At 41.4% G+C, this 21,829-nt stretch overlaps 2 protein-coding genes across 5 annotated transcripts; one reads left to right on the top strand and one right to left on the bottom strand.

Annotated features, from left to right (window-relative positions):
* Positions 1-2,565: 2,565 nt before the first annotated feature.
* LOC141010050 (uncharacterized) lies at positions 2,566-13,288 on the bottom strand. 4 transcript variants are annotated; one of them, XM_073482835.1, is made up of 11 exons: positions 13,271-13,288; positions 11,855-11,998; positions 11,654-11,761; positions 11,015-11,170; positions 9,944-10,072; positions 9,462-9,582; positions 9,149-9,324; positions 7,204-8,512; positions 6,284-6,424; positions 5,656-5,817; positions 2,566-5,068 (listed from the first exon to the last, which is right to left on the bottom strand). In XM_073482835.1, the coding sequence occupies exons 3-11, from the start codon at positions 11,720-11,722 to the stop codon at positions 4,497-4,499; spliced, it is 2,835 nt and encodes a 944-aa protein (XP_073338936.1). In that variant the 5' UTR covers positions 11,723-11,761; positions 11,855-11,998; positions 13,271-13,288; the 3' UTR covers positions 2,566-4,496. The 4 variants fall into 4 exon arrangements, with proteins under 4 accessions (XP_073338936.1, XP_073338934.1, XP_073338935.1 ...); XM_073482833.1 differs by lacking the exon at positions 13,271-13,288 and adding an exon at positions 12,581-13,251; XM_073482834.1 differs by lacking the exon at positions 13,271-13,288 and adding an exon at positions 12,175-12,557.
* necap1 (NECAP endocytosis associated 1) lies at positions 13,013-20,490 on the top strand. Its single transcript, XM_073482837.1, has 8 exons — positions 13,013-13,125; positions 14,717-14,817; positions 15,017-15,121; positions 15,286-15,367; positions 15,538-15,646; positions 16,331-16,478; positions 16,787-16,880; positions 17,707-20,490. Exons 1-8 carry the CDS (start codon positions 13,031-13,033, stop codon positions 17,759-17,761), a joined length of 789 nt encoding a protein of 262 aa, XP_073338938.1. The 5' UTR covers positions 13,013-13,030; the 3' UTR covers positions 17,762-20,490.
* Positions 20,491-21,829: the final 1,339 nt, after the last annotated feature.

Here is a 21,829-nt window from a genome sequence, read left to right as displayed (position 1 = left end):
TGCTCTCTAAACTTCGACCCTTCTTAAGTACAGCTGTGCAGTACATGCAGCTGCTGGCTTTAGGCAATCCCATCACTTCGAAATCATTGGTTTGAGTCTCTCATGGGAAAGCAAACATGTTTGGAACAGTGTGTTCAAACTGTAGGTCGACAAACAGCAGCGCCGGACACAGAACGGGAAAAGAGTTCATGTTGTTTCAAGGCCCGTATTTTGCAGTCAGGTCCAAGTTGATTTCAACATGACTAAGAATGTATTTAGACCCTGATCAGACCACATGTCAACATCTGTCCTGAGTGAGAGGATTACAATGACGGCAGTTCACACCTGGCGTTAACATGAGTCTCTCAAGTTTGAATCACTTCTTAAAACCCACTTTTACAGACTTGTTTCATGTGAAGTCATCCTTTTTGATGTGATTTTGCCTGTTTTATCACTTTAACTTTTACGTTTTGTTGACATACTGACTGCATTCTTCTTCCAGCTGTGTCTGGTGATGTCTGAATACTCCAGACTAAGAGCAACGACTCTGCGATCATACTGATTCAGATACCAAGTCATTGAGACATTTACGTCATAATTAGGACAAAGCAGTGTTTGATATGTCAGGATACCACCAGCTACAACCGTTATTTCAGGATACTGGGATTAAAAATGTAAATATGCATTTGTTGCCTTGAGACAACAGGATAACTAAATTGACAACTTCAACTCATCTTAAGGCGTTTGCTCGTGACTAATCACAGAGGTTCAGTCACTTCAAATGTTTGTGGTAATGAAACATAAAACTATTTACAGCGACTATTTTGTCATTATACTGCAGTTAATAAGAACCTCTCAGTTTGTCTCATTATGTGATCTGACTCGCTTGTGTAAAAAAAGGCAGCACCAGGACTGTGACTGCAGTGTCCTAATGTAACTCATGCTGACTAACTGTCAAATCCCCAATGTCCCCCCTACTGTTTTTAGACACTAAGCTCTCTCATGAATGGAGAGATCCGCCTCTACAGTCAATCTGACGTTTCCTCCTCTTCCAAACAAATTCTCTAATGGCCTCAACTGACTCCACTTCCCTTACTCTCCTAAATTAAACAGGAGAAAGACGCAAGGACTGAATGGATCAAACAGCTGAATACACTGTATAACACAGGGTTTAACTACAGATCATCTCTAGACGTGCTGTAAGACATACTGTGCTTCAAATGATCATTTATGTTTTAAAGGTTTAACCCACCAAAAAGCTGAATGAAGTTGTTACACATTCTTAAAATCATATTAACTCCTCCTCCCTCATTAAAGAAAACTCAGAATCTATGAATATTTAAATATTTTTATTTCAAAAGTTTGACTTCAACATATCAGATGTCTCCTACTTCCCTTTAAAGTGTATTTGTACTTAAGGCTTCATGTCTGGTCATCACACTTGTGCAGTTGGAGCATGATTGGCTTTACAGTTATTTGAGTCAAAAATCCTGCTCATAACATTTTTACATTTTTTGTGTCAATCAACGTTCTGCACAGTGAAGGTCAAACATCCAAGTAATTGAGGGAGACACTGAGACACAGAAGACATAGAAGTATTTCCCTTCAGTGCCATATTATTTATGATTGTGGTCCTATTTAATTAGTTTTATTTGTTATATATCAAATGATGGTTGATTGTAAATTATTTTGCTTTAAACATGCAAACTATCATGTGTTTCATGTAGAGTGACCGGGATATGTTGTGTCTACATATGTTTGTATTTGACGCCCTCTTGTGGTGACAGCAGGTTAGTTCTTCATGGGTTGTAAGTGAATGTTGGACTCAAAGAAATCCCCAAAAAGCAACAACAAAAAAAGGGACAATCAATTATAGAAATTTCTCAGCAACTTTTACAGAGGAGCAATGGAAAGTAGCCTGACTGGAAACATCACAAACTGGTTGGTGCACGCCCCAGGACAGGAAGGCTCTAAAGTGGGTGATTGAAACCGTCCAGAACTGTGTCAATAGCAGTGATACGGGTCAAGTAAGGCTTCTGCGCAGAACCCAGAGGATACTCAAACACAACACCAACCAGAGCCACAGTCTGTTCACCCTGCCCAGTCTCCAGGATGTAATTTTAGCAGATTATGTTTCTGCAAACCACAGATACATCCGAGGTTGACATTTGTGCCAGATGTGGCATATCACGTCCACATCATATGTTTATTAGCTGACTTTGATATCAGCAGGGGTGGCATTAGGCTGCCAAATGGGCTCCATGTCTGTGGGGAAATTTCCAGCTGTGTTACTGGTAAATAAAACACTTATTTTAAGCCAACCTTGATGTTCTCCTAACCCTAACCAAGCAGTTTTTGTGCCTGATCCTAAACAGAGCATAAGCGCAGCATTGTGACGAGAATGAAATAGAAAATTTGAGGTAAACAAACGTAAAATGCAGCATAAAGAAACATTAATTTTGAACTTATCTGTGATTTTTCAGTAACTTACTTTGTTAACATAATTATTCTGGCGTTTGGGTTTCAATTAAATGAACCTTGAACATCAGAGCGACAGAAGGCCACAGTCAGCGAGAACAGAAAGCGTTTCACTTATTGTATTATTTTATTTCTCAAATGTACTGTATACTGTCACAGTTTACAACACAGCTTTAAATTTAAATACACAGCAAAATAAATTAATTTCATACAAAATCGAATTTGAGAAATAAAAAATAATCAGTGTTATGGACTACTTTTTCATCCTCATCTTGCTCTACTATCACTCTCTGAATCTTTCAGTCAAGTTTTCCATCAAAATTCACATTTAAAGGAGTCAAAAATACATGAAAGACGTGTAACAGGCCCATGAAACACAAAGAATGTCGTCCCTGTCTGTTTGATTTACGGAGCTGTCATGTTTCACCTCATAAACTAGGATTAATCCCGCTACTGTGTACGTGTTCTTTAAGTAAAAAATCATCTAAAAATGAATCGTCAGCCACAAGGAAACAGCACCTGCCTGTAGAACTACATAAAAGTGGAGCCTTTTACACAGATTTGCCTTTTCATACAGGTGTGTGTTGAGATAATCATTCACACACCAAACGGATGAGGAGCAGATGGATACATGTAGAGGAGAGGATTCGCTCGGACAGCATGCACATTAGAGAGGTTGATATGTTCAAATTCGGTTTTTATTTAGCCAGCACTGCAGCTAAACATCATACAATAATACAGTTCTGTTTCTTGTCAATGCCAGGGGGATACAGCGAAGACGTTCAATTACACAATGAATCCTGAACAACTACAAATCTAAACAGGGATGAAAAAGCCACCATTGGTTACTGAGTTGATTGATAATGCAGTGTTTGAACAGCCAAGTCAGATTAAAGCCAATCACATGTGATCAATACCACCAACCAGTCAGAACGACACTGTAACGACAGTTAACCTGAACTTGTCTTTGTTGGAGGCATTTTGCTGCATCAATAAATAATCACGCAATAAATCAATAAATAGATCAATAAATAGTTACTCATAATTGTAACACTCTAATATACAGTATATTTCAAGTTTATCTGTGATTACTTCCACTATTTACATCAGCACGATATATATATATATACTGCACACACACGGTTCGTGCAGACAGGTCACACACACACAGACACACGCACACACTCCGCCTTGTACAAACACATGCACACGTCATGAAAACCTACAGTGACGTCGTCCTCCGATCAGTTCTGTCAGACACTCAAAATACACAGTAACTCTTCAGTATTTCCACATAGACACTCACACTGGTGCTCTCTGTTTCTTAGACTTGTGCGTGAAGAAGATTGGGACGGGCTGAACCAATAGATTTCATGTTAGAGCACAGTTTCATACATATTTTGTGTATTTCTGTTAATATATTACGCTGCATACATTAAAACCATGGCTTTTATATTGATTGGAAATGTGCAGATTTCAACGGGAGGCATGTGTAAGCTGAGGAGTCGTTTGATTAAAGGATCATACGAGTAGTTTTGCGTGTTTTAGATTGGGTATGAAAGAGGCATCCTCAAAAGGCTCAGTCGATCACAATCAAGGATGGAGCGAGGCTCAACACTTTGTGAAACACACGATAAAGAATGTTACTACCTGTGCTCAGACACTTTGTAAAACTGTTGTCGGTAAACGCAGTTTGTTTGCAAATGATTGCTTTGTTTTTATACATGTTTTGGGGCCCTGACACACTCAGTGGGCTTTCAGTGAGTGTCTGCTGCCCTGGTTGTTGCAGTGTGTCTTGTACTGGCACTAGTCGGCACTTGTCAGCGTCTTTTTGCCCGTTGAGCGTGTAGAACCTCCGGCGTTATGAGTAATTAAAACGAATGGCTGCCTGGAGGGTAAATTGGAAAGCGATCTAAAATCGTAGGGCTGTGTTTTGGAAGCATTTAGACACATTTAGAAGGCTAAATCATGCAAAACTACCCAGTGTGGTCCTTTAATGTACTACAGGTATGAGATAGGAACAATTACAGGTCAGGTTGTCAGAACAGGAATGGATTGTTGTTTTTATTCACCGTCTCACCCAGCATGCTGCCTGAGAGCAACTGCGGCCGGAAGGGGACTCCCCCGTTATGTGGAGTGGATCCTCCCAAGTGAGCCAAGCTTGCTGGTTGATTCCCTCCAAGGAAACTGGACTGACCCATTCCTGTTCCCAATAAGTGGTCTGCCAAAGGATTCCCCTCCAGAGATCCAGACTGCACCATTCCCTCTCCTCCACTACGGGGGGTCATGTTAAATCCCATCTGTGGACTCGCTCCCACAGACACAGATTGAACCATTCCAGTTCCTGAACACGGAGGAGCCGCCTGACCAGCGTGAATCGAATTTAAACCAGAATGAGACACGCCCATGGTATATGATGGTAGCTGAAATAGGGGAGTTTCACTGGAAAGATTAGCAGCTCCAAAAGTGGGAGAAGTTGCACCAAAGAAGGGAGCCGGGGTGGAACCAATAGGACTGCAGTGTGGGGCTGGTGTTTCGGGAAGGGACACCCCTGTAACAGCCCCCGATCTGACCACAAGGCCAGATGTCATGCCCCTGGCTTTGAAAGCGCCTGGGAAATTAGGACGAGCAACAGGAGGATGGAGGGGTGAGGGAAAGGAGGGAGGGAGGGAGGGATACACAGTTTGAAGTATTCCAGCAAAGAGAGAATGCACCAAAGCAGAGAGGGGTGACAAGAGTTAATTATCTGCTGGTTAACATACACTAGTCTCTATTCTACACTTTAATAGGTCACTAATGCTCACACACACACACGCACACACACATACACAACAACATCTATACACTACAGCGAGACCACAGGGGAGGGGTGGTTAGGTGAAACACATAATCACAGTAAGCTTTTCCATACAACCTATGATAAATATCTATTTGTCAGTCATACTGTCCCCCCCTCTCTCTGTATGTCCCCCTCTCCCTCTCTGTCTCACTCTGGACTGAAGACTTCAGCTGAACAGTAGTTGAATGCATTTGAAACCTCACCAGGGAATTGCTGAGTTTTAGTATCTCAGTGATTTTCCAGTCTTTGAGGTCGATCATGCATCCATTTGAATTAAGCACACCACAAGTAACTCCACATGAGGCCTTTGTCAAAAATGTTTTTTTTCACCCAGAGCGAAGCGTTTTCTCTGTTCTTACCGATGGCTTGTGTCTGGGCGGCGAACGTGTTGATCAGGGGGCGTTGTTTGGGTTTGGGATTAGAAGAAAAAAGATCGTCCAAGTCAACGAGCGACGCCCCCGCAGAGCCCAGAAAGGATGCAGTCTTTCTATACGTCTCCTTTTCCTGCAATGTTTGCTTTCCTGCAATAAAATAAAGGTCCAATTCTACTCTAAAAGGTGTTTTCTTTTGGGAACAGGTCAGGGAGGAAGAGAGAGCAAAGCGGAAGAGAAGTTTAGTTGATTAGGATTGTTAGCCAGCTGCTGACTGATGGGAAGGAGGTGAAATGGAGAAAATGGAAGAAAACGGTCACACATGCAAAGGACCATTTAATGTAGACAAGAGAAGAGTATATTTATACATAAATGTACATAAGCGCAGACGCAGGCACACAAACAGTTACGTTTTTAGGGTGACCATTCTCAGTTGAGCTGGGAGATTAAAAACAAGCAGAAGTTTTAGCAGACTACACAGAATAAAGATTTAGTTAATTAAATCAGAGCGGGGGATTTGTTGCTGTGTACAAAGAGGACGATGAGATCCTACTCTTATGAATAATGGATAGCCTGCAATTGCATGCATTAAGAGAGAGTGTAAAGTGCAATTTACCTGTCCCATTGCTCGGTGTGCTGCTCGGTGCACCCCAAGGATCAGCTTTTTTAGATGCTCCATCTCCGAAGGGGTCACTCGATGGGTCTGAGGGCGGAGCTGGAGAACCCCATGCATCATCTGTGCCACCTGGAGCTGCAGCTAGACAGGGCAAATGGAACAAGCAAGCTCAATGAGGACAAAACAGTAATACACTGATTAAGTCCAATATTTTAGCCTGATGACTTTGTTATTTCTGTGAAAAAATACTCTCAACAGAGGTTCACTTATTATCTATGTGACCTGTGTCCGTTTGTTTGTTGGTTGGTTGGTTTTTCAAGCAGGATTACACAAAAACTACAGAATGCATCTCGAAGAAAAACATCAGGTATATTTATGTGGCTGGTATTTATTAGTGAGTACAATTTGATGCGGATCCTAAATCTGGAGGTCATCCTCATGAGACCTACGTAGGAAACTTCGGTTATATTATAAGTGGTTGTTTATGGTCTGAGATTGTAACCCATGTCTCTGTTCAAATATGGTCTCTGACGTCAGATACAAATGGCCGCCTTGAGCTTCCTCCATCTTCCTGTCAGTCAATCCTTTGCTCAGAGTCCTTGTCACTTCACCAACAAAGTGTTGGTGTTTAACACATGACACTTTCAAGAATCTAGATATTCCAACAGCCCAATCACATAAAAAAGTCCCACTGGAAAGATTCTGTTGGTACAGGAGTTAAATCCCCCCAATTTATTACCAGTTGTTATCACGTATTTAAAGTTCTGATGACACCTGAGCAACTTCCATTTCCATTGGGCAAGCTTTGGAAAAAAGCTACAAAGTTAACCTCAAGTTTAGAGTATTTTTTCAGATAAATGGGTCCCTAAGTACCAGGATATTAATCATCATGCTCAAGCATTTATTTGTTTGTTTCTTACCTGTTCCCCAAGGGTCACTGTCAGGTTTGGACGAATTTCCAAAACCATCAGAATTATCACCAGGCGATGTGGCACTTGGCCCATCCCCCCAGGGATCTCCAGCCTTTGTTTCATTTGGAGCAGATGGCGCATCCCAGGGATCTGACCCAGTGGTGGGTGGAGAGCTAGCAGGGGCTCCCCACGCATCTGCACTGCCTTGGGGTGAGCTAACTGGAGGAGCACTGAAGGGATCTGAAGCATCATCTTTTGGTGGGCTGGATGGCGCCCCGAATGGGTCTTCTTTAGGTGGTGTTGTTGGTGCAGCAAAAGGGTCGTCTTTTGTAGGTTTGGATGGTGCAGAGAAAGGATCCTCCTTAGGTGGTGTTGTTGGTGCAGCGAAAGGGTCGTCTTTCGAAGGTTTGGATGGTGCAGAGAAAGGATCCTCTTTAGGTGGTGTTGTTGGCGCAGCAAAAGGGTCTTCTTTGGTAGGTTTAGTCGGTGCAGAGAAAGGATCCTCTTTTGGTGGTGTTGATGCTGGTGCAGTGAATGGGTCATCTTTTGGGGTGTTAAAAGGATCGTCCTTTTGAGCATTGAATGGATCATCTTTTGGGGCATTGAATGGATCACCTTTTGGAGCGTTGAATGGATCATCTTTTGGAGTGTTGAATGGATCATCTTTTGGAGCGTTGAATGGATCATCTTTTGGAGCATTAAACGGATCATCTTTTGGAGCATTGAACGGATCATCTTTTGGGGCATTGAAAGGATCATCTTTTGGAGCATTGAACGGATCATCTTTTGGAGCATTGAACGGATCATCTTTTGGAGCATTGAACGGATCATCTTTTGGGGCATTGAATGGATCATCTTTTGGAGCATTGAATGGATCATTGTTAGATGAACTGAAAGGATCTGGTTTACCTTTTGGAGCAGTAAATGGATCTTCCTTGTCTTTGGGTGCACCGAAAGGGTCTGAACTATCTTTTGATGCACTAAATGGATCGGGTTCATCTTTTGGCGCAGCAAAAGGATCTTCTCCATTCTTTGGTGCAGCAAATGGATCTTCCTCAGGTTTTGGTGCTGCAAATGGATCTTCATCACCTTTAGTTGGAGCTCCCCAAGCATCATTGCTGGCTTCTGTGTCAGCTGTATCAGGTCTTGCGGGTGTGCCCCATGGATCTGTGGCCTCTTTAGGTTCTTTGGGTGCTCCCCATGCGTCCGTTTTAACCTCCTCTTCCTCCTCTGCTGCCTCCCCTCCCCAAGCACCGTCTTTAGAGTCACCGCTTTTGCCAGCATCCTCCCATTTCAGCTCATCTTCACTCAGTTTGGCCTAGAATTGAATTACAATTGCACAATTAGATAAAGTAAGTACAAACACTAACTATGGTTTAATTGTGGTGTAACTAAATCCCTCCTGTTTAAAAAAGATCTAACTGATTAATTTAAACCGTTTTAACACTTGCAATTGGCATACAGGATCCTACAGGATTTGGTACTTATAAGTTCTCCCACATCGGCCCAGGGGATGATCAGTTTATGGTCGATCATTTTACAGTTTATTGTCTGTATTGGGTGATAAATTGATCCTACCAATAGAGGGACACAATGAATAAGCAGGAAAGGGTTTGGTGTATCATAGGAAAATAGTACAATTTGTGAGTATTGCGTCTCTCTACTCACTACTCATTTATGCTCACAAAAAGTTCCTAAAAAAAATAACTTCTTTAATAATATGACATACAAACATAGGTTTCAGCAACAAAATAAGTAATTAAAGCAGAATGAAGACTGGATATACAGGGGCAGACACAAAAATATTAAAGAATTCAATAAATAGCCCTTGAAAAAATGTAATTAAATGTTCAAGAGATGATGATGATCTTAGTAATGTTTTGCTCCACAGCATAGTGTTGATGCTACTGTGTCCACCTGCTGTGTCTGAGCACTGCATTTCCTATACACTTACCCTCCTCTCTGTTTCTTTCTTCTCAGCTTCCTGCTTAATACGCTCCTCTTTGCGGGCAGCAAAGGATGCAGTCAAGTCAGCTACTGAGGGTATGTTGTCTAAGGATGGAAGCCCTGTGGCACCGGCAACATAGCATGGCTTGTAGGAGGGATCCTTGACGGCGTCCGTGGATGAGGCTGGTTAGAAGGGGTGGAGAAGAGATTGAATGAGATTTGTGGGAGAGTGGAAGACAAAGAGATTTATACCAACACAGTTCAATATTGGGCATTTAGTGTTGTTAAGTGTAGTGTTTCTTTTTGATAGAGGGACTCACCAGCAGAACCTTTTGATGTCTTCTCTCTGGTCTTTCTAGCAAAGTCTCTCTCCTCCTTTAGTTTGTCATCATCCTCCATAAGAACAAGAACAACCTTGGCCTTCTCTCTCACATTTGAACCCTTGGAGAGATATGCTTAAATCAGACAATGATTTGGTTCTGAACATTTAAGCAAACCCCTATCCAAGCCTGAAAAATCTAAACCTGAAACAATATTAAATAATACATAAATAAACTCCAGCTTAAGCACTTCGAATCTGGTCAAGTTCAAATCTGAAGTGTTCTCACATTTCTTGAGACAGCAAACCTGGACTGAATCTCTTAGCGTTCTTTATTTATGAACCTGGCCTAGAGGTTTAAAGGACTGAGATCATGTGAATATTATAGTGTCAATAATGGGTAACCTTAATGCATACCATGCATCCTTTTAATGGGTATGAAAGGGTTGTATGGTTTGGACATAATCAGGCAGCATGTATCACCTGATCTTTGCCATCCTTTTCTACAAAGCGATACTCTGTGAGGGCTTTGACGATGTAGACGTTGTCTTTCATTTTCAGGAGCACGCGATCGTCACCGGTCTTTAACAGGTACTCCAGCAGTGTCAGGGACTGGTACGAAAAAAGTATGACAACGAATGAAAATTTGAAACAACAACGCATATGACTGAAACAAAAATAAACTGAAAATCCATTTGTTTTCTAAAACAACAATAAAATCTGTGTAAAATCACAAATTTGGTAGGAAAAGATGAACGATGCAAAAGCTTCAAATTATGCAATTCTTGTAGTGGACACGAGTGTAACTTAGTGCCAATTCAACGTCCCATGACTGGCAAAGTTACAGTGGTCTCTTATGTTATTGCTGTTGGTGATACCAGTAATTTAATAGTAGATATGTGGTGCAGTTATGTCTTTACCAAAGACCTTCTGTCTTTAGCAAAGACTAGAGAGATAAATCATGTCATGTTGTCATGTGATGGACCAGAGATTGCTTTCAAATGGCAATATATTTCAGCTGAGCATGAATAGATAAAAACTATTGCAAAGGCAAAGTTTGCAATCTTAATATAAATCAAAAGAGTTTAACAACATATGGTGGTTTTCAAGGTGTCTTCAAGGACACAGCAGACAGATACTGTTTTATGACTTATTGGAAATTCAGCATCTGTCACCTTTAGATATGATTCTCCCTGACCACAGCCAAGCAACACTTCATTTTTAATTTCTCTCCTGTTTGTGTTCATGTTACTGTTAAGTTGTAGTTTATTTTGATTAGTCCTTCTTTTACAAAGCCTAGTTTATTACAGCATTTACTTATTATAGGTTACAATAAAGCTGCCAAAAAATGTTTTCATTTTTGTGTCCCATCATGTTTGCACAAGAAACAAGATTGTAGAAACACATTTGAACCAGTTTGTTAAAACAAAAAGGTTGTATTTAATGATTCTGAATTAATTATTATCTATGATTCATCCATCTGAGACATCTCAGTGGGTCTGGTGTTATATGTATCAAAGCAGGGAACCTGTTGTTCATTATTATTATTGTTACCTTGTGGATGTGTCTCCAGTTCTTGTCATCTTTCAGGCGTTTCCAGAGCATCGTCATGATCTCATTGCAGGCCACCACATTGTAGGTCAGATCAGAAAGGTCAGCCATCTGAGTGCTGGACGGGCCCCATGGGTCATTAGACGTCGCCTCTCTCACCTGGAAAAGAGGCAAAGCAAGCAATTTCAGTGTTTAGGAAATATAAGGTGGTGGCAGTCACAAGGTCACAGATGCCAGCTTGTGACACAAAGAGTTTGTCACCCTTCTTGCCATAATCTCATTTCATTATGTAAACAAGAATAGTAAGCATGTTTCATCATATCAGTATTTGAGTAAGAAACACATCCACATATTTCACCAACTCTAAGAACCTGAAAGTTAGGATTTAAAAGAATAGCTCACTATCATTTAACAGAAATTAAATTGTTTAAAAAAATGATGCACGATAAATCGGTCGTGGATATCTAAGGTTTAAGACGTTTAACATGTAATTGCAACATTCCTGGTTTGTGTCTGGCCAGGGACCTTAGGTACATGTCATCCTCGATATCTCTTCTTTCTTTTCCTGCTACCTCTCTTCTATTTTCTATCTAATAAAAGCAAAAATGAATGCATCTTGATCCAGACTAAACAAACTCTTACCTTGACCTCTGCCTCAGAGTAGTTCTGGACCAGGTTCTTCAGCTGACGGCGGAGCATGGAGGACGTCATGGTGTCTGGGGGGGAGGTGGGGAATCAAACCACCACGGTCTGATTCAGAGAAAGCTTGTTAACATTGATGAATGCTTACAGAAACAAGGAAAATATGGTAAAAATATCCCAAACACATACAAACTCCCACACCTTTTGTAAAAAATCTGTCTGTGCTGTCTTATAGATTTCTGTTGATGTTGCTTGAGTGCAGTTGCTGGCTCAGTGAGCGAACATCCTGCTGGTCTCTCTTCTGACTGACTGCACACTGACCCTCAGGATGTCAGAAACCAGATCCTGCAGGGAGGAACGAGTCGACACAAAATAGAGCTGAGGCATGTTTTGGCACTGAGTGACAATAGCAAGCAGGCAATTATGCATACGTGACTGCAAAGCTAGACTAAGGGTGTGCCTACACCTGCTTGTGGTGTCAGTTTGTCATAACCACTGCGACAAACGCGTAGTATCCTCACCTATAGGTTAGTTAGCCATCTGGCTAAGCTACAAGCTAGTTAGCTGCCAGCATCCTTGGGCTGGGTGTAAGAAAATATAAGCTAAACCCTCATTTGCAGTACACCTGGATGATTGGTGTGAGTCGTATCAACTGTAAGTCGACGTGCTTGCAAGTAACGTGTCTGTCAGGAGTCACATATCGTGTTTTCAGGACCTCGGAGAGCGACTGAAGACGGCCAGCAGCCGTCAATATGGCTAACGCTCGAGCGATGTTGTTAAGCCCAGCGACAATCAGCTTTTAGCAATTAAGGCGAGGGGTTATATGTCAAGAAACAGCCGCTGCTTCGAGTTAAGAACAACACGCACCGCTCGCACGGCATTTCGTGAGTCAAACGAGCGTTTTCGCAGGTAAAATAAAGCACTAACCCTGAGCAGATCTCCAGGAATCTTCGAGGAGACGACACGACGCAGCGGTTTCCGCTTCCGCAGTTTTCAGCAGCACCTGGCAGGCCACGCCCCCCCGACGAGATATTATTGTATGTTTTCACATTAAAATACCAGTTTATTTCAAACCGGATCCGCGTATTTTATTCTGGAATTGAATAAAAATAAATTTACCGGAAGCGTGTATTTTTTGCAGTAACAGAATAATACTCAGCAGTTTCGTGACATTAAAAGTGGCGTTTATAATATTTGTGACGGTAACGGTCACTGAGTAAGCTCACACACACACACACACACACACACGCACACACACACACACACACACACACACACACACACACACACACACACACACACACAAGCCCCCCTCAGTGAAGAGCTGAATAAATGAGTCACAACCACAACTCCCACATCAATAACAGTTGAATCAAGATGGCGGCCGAGGGCGAGTACGAGTCCATCCTGTGCGTGAAGCCCGATGTCAACGTCTATCGCATCCCGCCGCGGGCTTCAAATCGCTCGTACAGGTAAAGAATTAACGGCCGGTCGCGTCACGGCGCCGTGAAATATGCTTTTTAGCGGTGTTTGGTGCCGCTCGGTGCGGGCATTGCACTTTCGCCGCTCGGTGCCAGCTTTTTTTCAAAGCACGAATAAGGGGCACTGGCTTTTTACGTTGTGTTGTTGTTGGCAGACCAGTCGGTTGTTAAAAAACGTCGCCGGCTGTGGAGTCTCGGTTCGGTTCGGCTGCGTCGCTTTGTTGTCCGGAGCGGTCGGGCTGTCAGAGATGTGACGGGGGGGTATTTGTCATCACGCCGGGTCGATACGGGCGATTTGCCAGGACGGTCCCACACGCTCGTGTGACAGCTCGGATGTCCTCTTTACACAGTGAGACTACTGGATTAGAAAATATTGTTTTCACGATCGATAGTTTTTGCCTGAGGTCGTCCTGCACTGATTAAAACTTTGTCCCAACCCTGGTAGACATGGTTTGAGACAGTCTGAGCCAGAGATGATAAAGAATCACAAAATGTCCATTAAGAGCCCTGACATGGATCAATATGGCAACCAGCAAGCGCATATGACCTGATTTTACCATTTCAGAGACAGTGTAGAAGTTACAAAGAGAAATGATTGATTATATTCATGCTAAACGACTAATCAATAATAAATATCTGGCATGTATTGTAGTTTAAGTTTGTGGTTTCTGACTCCCAAAGATTCCCAAGATGAATCTGAACAGACACAGTGTGATTAAAGCTGCATTATGTAGTTCTGGGCAAGACATTTTAATCAGAAGAGAAAGATCTTTATTTATTTTTTGTGACTGAATAAACAAACTGACCTTAAAGGACGACACAGTTTCATACTGTTTTGCTTTGTTTATATGTGGCGGACCCTGCCACCTTTCTAGCTTCAAACAGTGTTCTGGACCTTATTTTCCTCTGATGACAGCTTGTTTATTCACTTATGGAAAAAATATTTCTGAGTTTGTATTATAACATCTTTATCAGTGTAAATATCAAAATTCTCAGTCTGTATTTCTTCCCCAAAACTACATTGTGCTCCTTTTTAAGGGATTGCAGACATGAAAAAACATCTTGTGTTGTGTAAACTTTACTCAGATTCTTGTTTTCACCTTTCTCATATCTCTGAAAGTCCTTTAAATGAAACAAATCAAAACTGTTACCTGTTGTGTGGGTTCACAAACAGACATTACTTAATTTTAAGGGGTCACAATCCAAAAAAGCTTGAAATCGCTGCTGTAAGTGATCAGCTATGTTTTTGCATTAATAGTTTTTTTGTGATATGTTGTGTATTATTCACAAACACATAAAAAAAGACTCTTCTTGATGAAGATAATTTCACAGATTAGATTGATTTGAATGTCCTGTGACTTGACTAATAAATAGCCTTCACACCTTCTCTCATCATGAGTAATACTTATGCAAAACGCTGGAATGATCAGCTATTTGAAAACTAGTCTGTCCAAAGACTACATTGGTAATTGAAACCACACCTTTGTGAAGCAGATAGATAATGTCAATGTTAATAGCAGTGTCTTGTAAATATAACAGTTTTATGAGTTACGTGTTGGTCTAACATCCAGTTCATCTACAGGGCGGCAGACTGGAAGCTGGATTGTCCAGACTGGTCTGGTCGAATGAGGATCACAGCCAAGGGCAATGTAGCGTTCATCAAACTGGAGGACAAGGTCTCAGGTATGACTGAACTTTAAAACTCAGCAGCTCACATGAGCCAACTATTATTTTCTCAGCACAAACCGTCAGAAGCCCAGTGATATATTGGACACAATATGTACACTAAACAGACTCAAACTCCCAAGGAATAAATCGATGAATGGATGGATGCGTCACTATTTTGAATTAATATCCTGTCATTTTCCCTCCTGTCCTGCAGGGGAGCTGTTTGCTCAGGCACCAGTTCAAGAGTATCCTGGCATATCAGTGGAAACGGTCAGCGACTCCAGCAGATACTTTGTTCTGCGGATACAGGATGACAACGGTGAGGATGTGAAAATGACTACGAATTATGTTTCTGATCTCAACAACTTTAACCAGTTACTGAACTTGCCTGTTTGAAGTCTCTAAATCCTCTTTAAACATGTGGACTTAAAGAACATCACGTTGGCTGTCGCTCATGTCAGATACTGTTTCTCATGTCTGCAGGTCGCAGTGCTTTCATTGGAGTTGGCTTCGGGGACCGAGGAGACGCTTTCGATTTCAACGTTGCTTTGCAGGACCATTTCAAGTAAGTGGTGACCGGGCGGCTTTTGTGATGGAAAACAAGATGCTGTCTTTTGGATGCACAGCACTGTACAGTGCTTACTGAAAGCTGCATGCTGTAGTTTTTCTGAAAACTGCTGAGATGCATTGTTTATTTCTGTAGCTGTGCTGATGTTTGTCTCTCCTTCACTGCAGATGGGTGAAACAGGAGAAAGAGTTCAGTAAAAGCGCCCAGCTTGGCGATTCAGGACCAAAATTGGACTTGGGCTTTAAAGAAGGACAGACCATCACACTCAACATAGGGGTAGGAACCAGCTTGTCAGACATCAAGATGTCCAGGTTTTACTACATTTGTCAATATAATTAAAATAAAATGAGACTGCTGTGAGTGTGGAAAGTTAACAGTCCTCTAGTCAGTGGCTTTATTATTAAATTGGCCTGCAAGTATTCATAATAAATCAGTAATGTCACATGCATTTAGTAGGCGTGAAAATAACTTTATGTTGCCTATAAAACTTGAAATGGAGCTCAAGTGAAACTAGAGATCTAAAGCGTTGAGGACCATCTGTAGTTCACAAATCAATCAAGACATAATTTCCATTTAGTTGCAAATTTTTCTGTTCTGCAGCCTATAAATGTGCCCAATAAATACACACGTATTAATCAGTTTTTTAGTGGCTGTATGTGAGCAGATTGTATCAGGAGGTAAAATATTAAACCTTCTCCGTCTCTCTCGGTTGCCTAGACAAGCCTGTGGACGATTTGTTTAAGTTGTTTAAAATGTCATGGAGGAGTAGAAGTATAAAGTAGCCTAAAAGTAAAGTACATTAAAGTTGTACTTAAGTACAGTACTTGAGTAAATATACTGGTTACTACCCACCACTGGTAAGCTGAATGTGATGTAAAGAAATGGGTTGAAACTCAAAGGTTAAACATGAACATTCCTGAAATCCTTCATGAACATCATTTTTCTTTTCTCCGTCTCTAGCAAGGTAAAAAGAGGGATAAACCCCGCCCACAAGGCGCAGGTGGGTTTGGACTCCTCCCACCACCTCCTGGAGGCAAGATAGCCCCTCCTCCTTTGTCAGGCTCATCCAATCACAACATAGTTCCTCAGACGGGCGGCACAGCGACAGGTAGGTGGCACTCTCGAACTTTAAAGCTGCACCAGATTGTGCCTGAATGTAACTGACTTTCTGTGAACAGTGATTCATGTTGGTGATCAAAGACAACATGCACATTTGCTTTGGGCTAATTAGATAATTGATATCTCTGTAGTTTGTGGGTAACCTACAGGGGATGACCTATTTTCTTAATCACTGTGTTAATTAGTTTCTGTTAAATGAGTCAAAGAGTCATCAGAGCTTCAGGCGGTAGAAAATGAAGTGAAATGTGTGTCAGTTTGTAAGCTTTTGTTAATGAGCTCTGTGTTTCTCTCTGTCAGGCTGCCTGTTGGAGCTGGACACTAGTAACTCCAACACGGTGGTTCAGTCAAACCCCAGCTCAGATCTCTGGGGAGACTTCTCTGCTCCTGCAAGGTAGACGACTCTTTTTCTTGTAATACACACTGGCCAGACATTCATGCTTTTTTGCATAACGTTAAGTTACAGCTTGATTACATCCAGTGCATTTTACTCTGAGGCTTAAATCAAATTGAATGCTAATGCTAGCTGTTAGCTTCAAATTCTACTATCCGTTGTCTTTTCAGTTGCTGATCAATCAGGATGCAGTTAAATGATAACAATTTGGAAAACAGCTGCGCTACATTTAAACTCAGTACCCTGAGCGGAAAATGTTCGCTGTGTGAAATTATGATCTATATGTGACTCAGCGAGGCTTTTAACACGTTTTTGGAACCTGGCTGCAGGGACTTGTTCCCCTTCAGCCACAAGAGCTTAAGTAATGTCTGACACTGATGTTAGGTGATAAAAGGCTGGCTCAGTTCATCCCAAAGGTGCTGGATGTGATTGAGGTCGGGTATCTGTGCAGGCCTGTCAAGTTCTTCCACACCAAACAAAGTTATTTACAGAGAAATATCTAATACAATTGAACAATTCAAATGCAAATACAGAATAAACGAACACCTTAATAATTTAGGGCAAAAACTGGGGAGATCTGACAGCGAGGGGTGAAATGTCTGAGCAGCAAAGTGTCAAAATGAGTGTCTGTATACTTTTGGCCAATTAAAGTAACTGCACTTACTATGTAATGTGTTTTGGGTAAAATTCTGTGCAGATTACATATTATACAAAGCATTTTTGTACATCTAAGTATGAACAGCTGCACTGATACTGTTACGAGCCAGTACTTTGTAATATCAGAATACAAAGAACAAAAAACAACATGAATTGTATGTGTTTTCAGCTCCGTGCCACCACCGTCTCGGCCGCAGGACTCCGGGAACTGGATCCAGTTTTGAGTCGTCGGCTGTGACCTCCATCTCACCTGCATCTGTGTCTGTAGCTTCCCGTGCATCACACTGAGATTAACTCCCACACACTGATCCCAAAGCAGAAACGTGAAACACCACAGAGCTGTAGAAACAACTCATGACATCATTTCACTCAGAAAGAATCAGTTCTTTCAAATGTTCTTGGCAGGAAATGAAGCATTAATCTGTTGAAGCCATGACATGATATGAGCCATTTCCAGTTGTATTTAAGGGCTATGTGTGACGACCTGAGTTCCTCTTCTATGTGTCTGCGTCGCCTCTCCACTAGATGGCTCTCTGAGCAGAGCTTTGTCTTTGACCTGGCATGTTTTTGTCACTGCTACAGCTCCCCCTGCAGGCACTGCAGAGCGCCACATCTCAAGAAACTACCAGTGTTTCCTGTAACCTGCTGTGAATAATGTGCACAGAGCTGCAAAAGCTGAACTTAATTGAAGGATACGTGAACTGCAAGACACAAATCAAATGAGAAAATGGTCTTTATTGTTCTAAAATTGGCACTTACATCTTATTTTTGTCCATTAGCCTTATTATTTCAAATGAAGAGAGATTTAATCATGACAACAGTCTGTCTAACTTATTTAAAGATGAACCCAAAAGAAAGAACTGTTCCAGACACACAACACCCGTTTACCTCATATGCAGGACTTTTGAAAAGTATAAATTTTAGACTGATCATGGGATTAAAGGACTCATTCCCACCTTCACACTGTGAATTGCGGAGTAGTACAGCTGCGTCCATGTCTCAACATTTCTGTAGTGTAGTGAAGTGTGGTTTGACTTTTATAATGATATTGCAAGTGGATTTAAAGATGCAAACCTCAAAATGTTCAGGTTTGCTTTGCTTTATGGGGTACGAAAACTAAATTCTCTGAATGCAGATTAAATCGCCTTTATCACGCCATCGCCTGGTATTTATCCCTACATGAATCGGGAACGATCCTTTGTACAGTATTTAGAGCGTTTATAGAATCGGTAAACTCACTTAAAGTGGGAAAAGATACTGTAGGTAAGATTTATTCATAGAAATTTTCGGGGAACATTAACATTCCTTCGTGGCACATTAAATCTATAAATTTATGTTTACAGTGTGAAATCATATTTGTGTTTACTACTGCGCGCTTCTCATCAGCAGGTTTATTGTTATTGTTGTATCACTGGAATCAGCAGCCAAATCCAGACATGTATTATTTCTGTCAGTTATTTACATTTGACATGTTTCAATGAGTTTTCTTAAGAATTATATAAGCTAAGAGTTAAGTGTCATATTTTGCTGAATGTGGTGGCTGGTGTTCGTCTGCTGGCAGTAAATTAAAACTACTTCCTCACCCCAGTCCATCATGGAAACAGAATCTCACCCCAATTTACTCACCCATTTCCAAAACCCAGTTTTGAACTGGATGAATGAAGTAAACCAGAGCAGGACTGAAGGCACATTTTTGCGATGATCTGAAGCGGCGACAGAGTAAATCTCAGCTTCGCTTTGGCATTAAACGTATAGTAAACTATTTATGTTTGCCAGATTTACCTTTAAGATGCTAAGAAGATGCTAATGCTCAAATGCTCCATCAGACTGAGCGGAAGTAACTTCACATGACTTTCTCATGTGCTCTGGGAGCTTCCACATGACTGGACACCTTAAATTGATAGATGAATCTTCTGTTACACGGTGGAAGGAGTGGGACTGTTACAGAAGTGCACATGTAATCGATTCATGAAATGTACCCGAGGCTTTTTGATTGGCAAATTGTTTATGGAGCTGCAAAAACAGCCCTGTTGCAAACCTAAATACTGTATGTTTGATGTATATGTAAGTAAATACAGCTCCAGATGCAGAAGCTGTCCCACACAAGTCTGAAACACGTCTGAGGTTTGACAGCAGATTTAGACAATCTGAGGGAAATGATTCGGAATTTAAAGGAGTAGTTTGACATTTTGGGAAAAGCCCTTATTCGCTGTTTTGCTGAGAGTTAGGTGAGCAGATCATGTCTGTGTATTTAATCTGAGGCTGGAGCCAGCAGCTGGATATCTTAGCTTAGCTTAGCATAAAAGATAGCTTGCCTGGCTCTGTCCAAAGGGAACAAAATGTGCCTAACAGCATCTCGAAGTCTCACTAATTAACACATATCTTGTTTATTTTATAATTCCCAAAATGTCAAACTATCCCTTTAATTTATTTTAATACTAAATGATATTCTACCTGAAGGATAGGATTTACCTGACGCCGTTATCAGGCTGTGAAATGAGTTGTGGACACACCGGTCTCAGGACTGATGGCACGGAAAACAAAATGATTGTCTTAGTTCATCTGATGAATGTCTTAATGGCAGCAAATGATATGTTAATTTTTGTGCTGAAGAAGCTTCGGCTGATTGTGACGTTGGATGGTGTTTACAGGAATTTGACATATGAATTGTCATAAGCATTTCGTGACTGTGAATTAATTTTGTTTGCATATATTTTTAATATTTGCTGTGATAAAATCACATGAACTGTATTTGATTGGCATCAAGATATAGGGCTGATTGATATGATATGTTGATATGTGTGTTGTGTTTACATTGCTCGTATCGCTGGCTCAAATATAAAAAATGTCTCCCATTTCTCACTCATTCCACTCTGGCTGTAAAATCACTGAACTAACACTTTTGATTTATGACCAGTTTCATGAGAAAGAGGCAATAAATCCTATAAAAGGACGTGTGATGTCTTGTTCTTATTTTTAATTTGAAGCACTTGCCAAAATAACATGTTTTTTGCCTTTTACGTTACTTGTAAAGTTTAAACCTGTCTGATGTTTGCAGAGTGTACATTACCGAACGACTGGTCTGTCACAGTATTTAAGGCTGTAACACAAAATTCAGGACCCTGTAAAAAGGCGTTGTACATGGACCCCATCCCTCGTTGTGGGCTCTCCTCACATGATGGCCCAGTATACTCAGTTTCCCTTTTCCCCCCACTCCTGTGCCCCCGACAGTAGAAGTGAGAAATATTGCGTCAGGTCAGGACATGACCTCATCGAGCAGTAGCTTTTAGCTCTGCTGACAGACAGAAAGAGAGAGCGGCAGACAGCTGGACGGACGGACTGAAGGTGTAAAGAGGAAACCAGCGGTGGGTTCAGATCTCGATGTCCTCTCCTGAGCTTCAAAACAAATCATCTTCCTCAGATTTTCTTGTCACCTCTCTTTGGCTCTGAGGCCATTTTAGGTATTTAACCGACAGCACAGAACATGTCTGACCACAAGTCTTTAGTGTTGGACTGTACTGTGTATGTGTGGCTGCGTGTTTGTGTGTGTGAGATGGGATTGTGTGTTTTCTGAATGTGCTGTATGTGTTAGACCATATACTGTGTGTGTGTGTGTGTGTGTGTGTGTGTGTGTGTGTGTGTGTGTGTGTGTGTGTGTGTGTGTGTGTGTGTGTGTGTGTGTGTGTGTGTGTGTGTGTGTGTGTGTGTGTGTGTGTGTGTGTGAATCCCACTCCACTTTTGATCTGGGTCACCTCCTGCTCTGTAACCCACACCAAGCAGCACATCTCTCCAGAACAACATCACATGTGTCATTTTGATGGATCCATTCGGTTCTGTACGGCAGCCAAACATAAACTACAGAGTAATTCAGGACTTTAATACACTTGATATCTCTGCATGCTCGCTAAAGATTCTGTTTCACATCAATCATCATCGCTGTGATGAGGCATCAGATTTAAAGGTTCGACATGGAACTCAAACACAACCTGGAGAATACTCCAATCACAGAAAAGCTCCAGTACAACATGGCATATTACATATTTAACACCAGCATGTGTTTTTTAATCTCTGCAGCTTCTGCCTCTGTCGTTTTCCATGTTAACTGACGAAGAGTCTACGGCACTGCTAACAGCTTTTTGAGGCTTTACTTAGGCACTTCTGTGCTTTGAGCTAAATGCTAACCGTAGTATGCTGACATGGCAGCATTGTAAGGCTGCCCAGAAGGTACACTTGGGTAAAAGTAAAGATATCATGTTTGAATGTTACTTTAAAGTATCTGATATTAAGTGTAC

The sequence above is a fragment of the Pagrus major genome, chromosome 16, assembly GCF_040436345.1.
Source record: "Pagrus major chromosome 16, Pma_NU_1.0".
Lineage (NCBI taxonomy): Eukaryota > Metazoa > Chordata > Actinopteri > Spariformes > Sparidae > Pagrus > Pagrus major.
The sequence above is the reverse complement of the archived record's forward strand: the minus strand, read 5'-3'. Positions and strand labels throughout refer to the sequence as shown.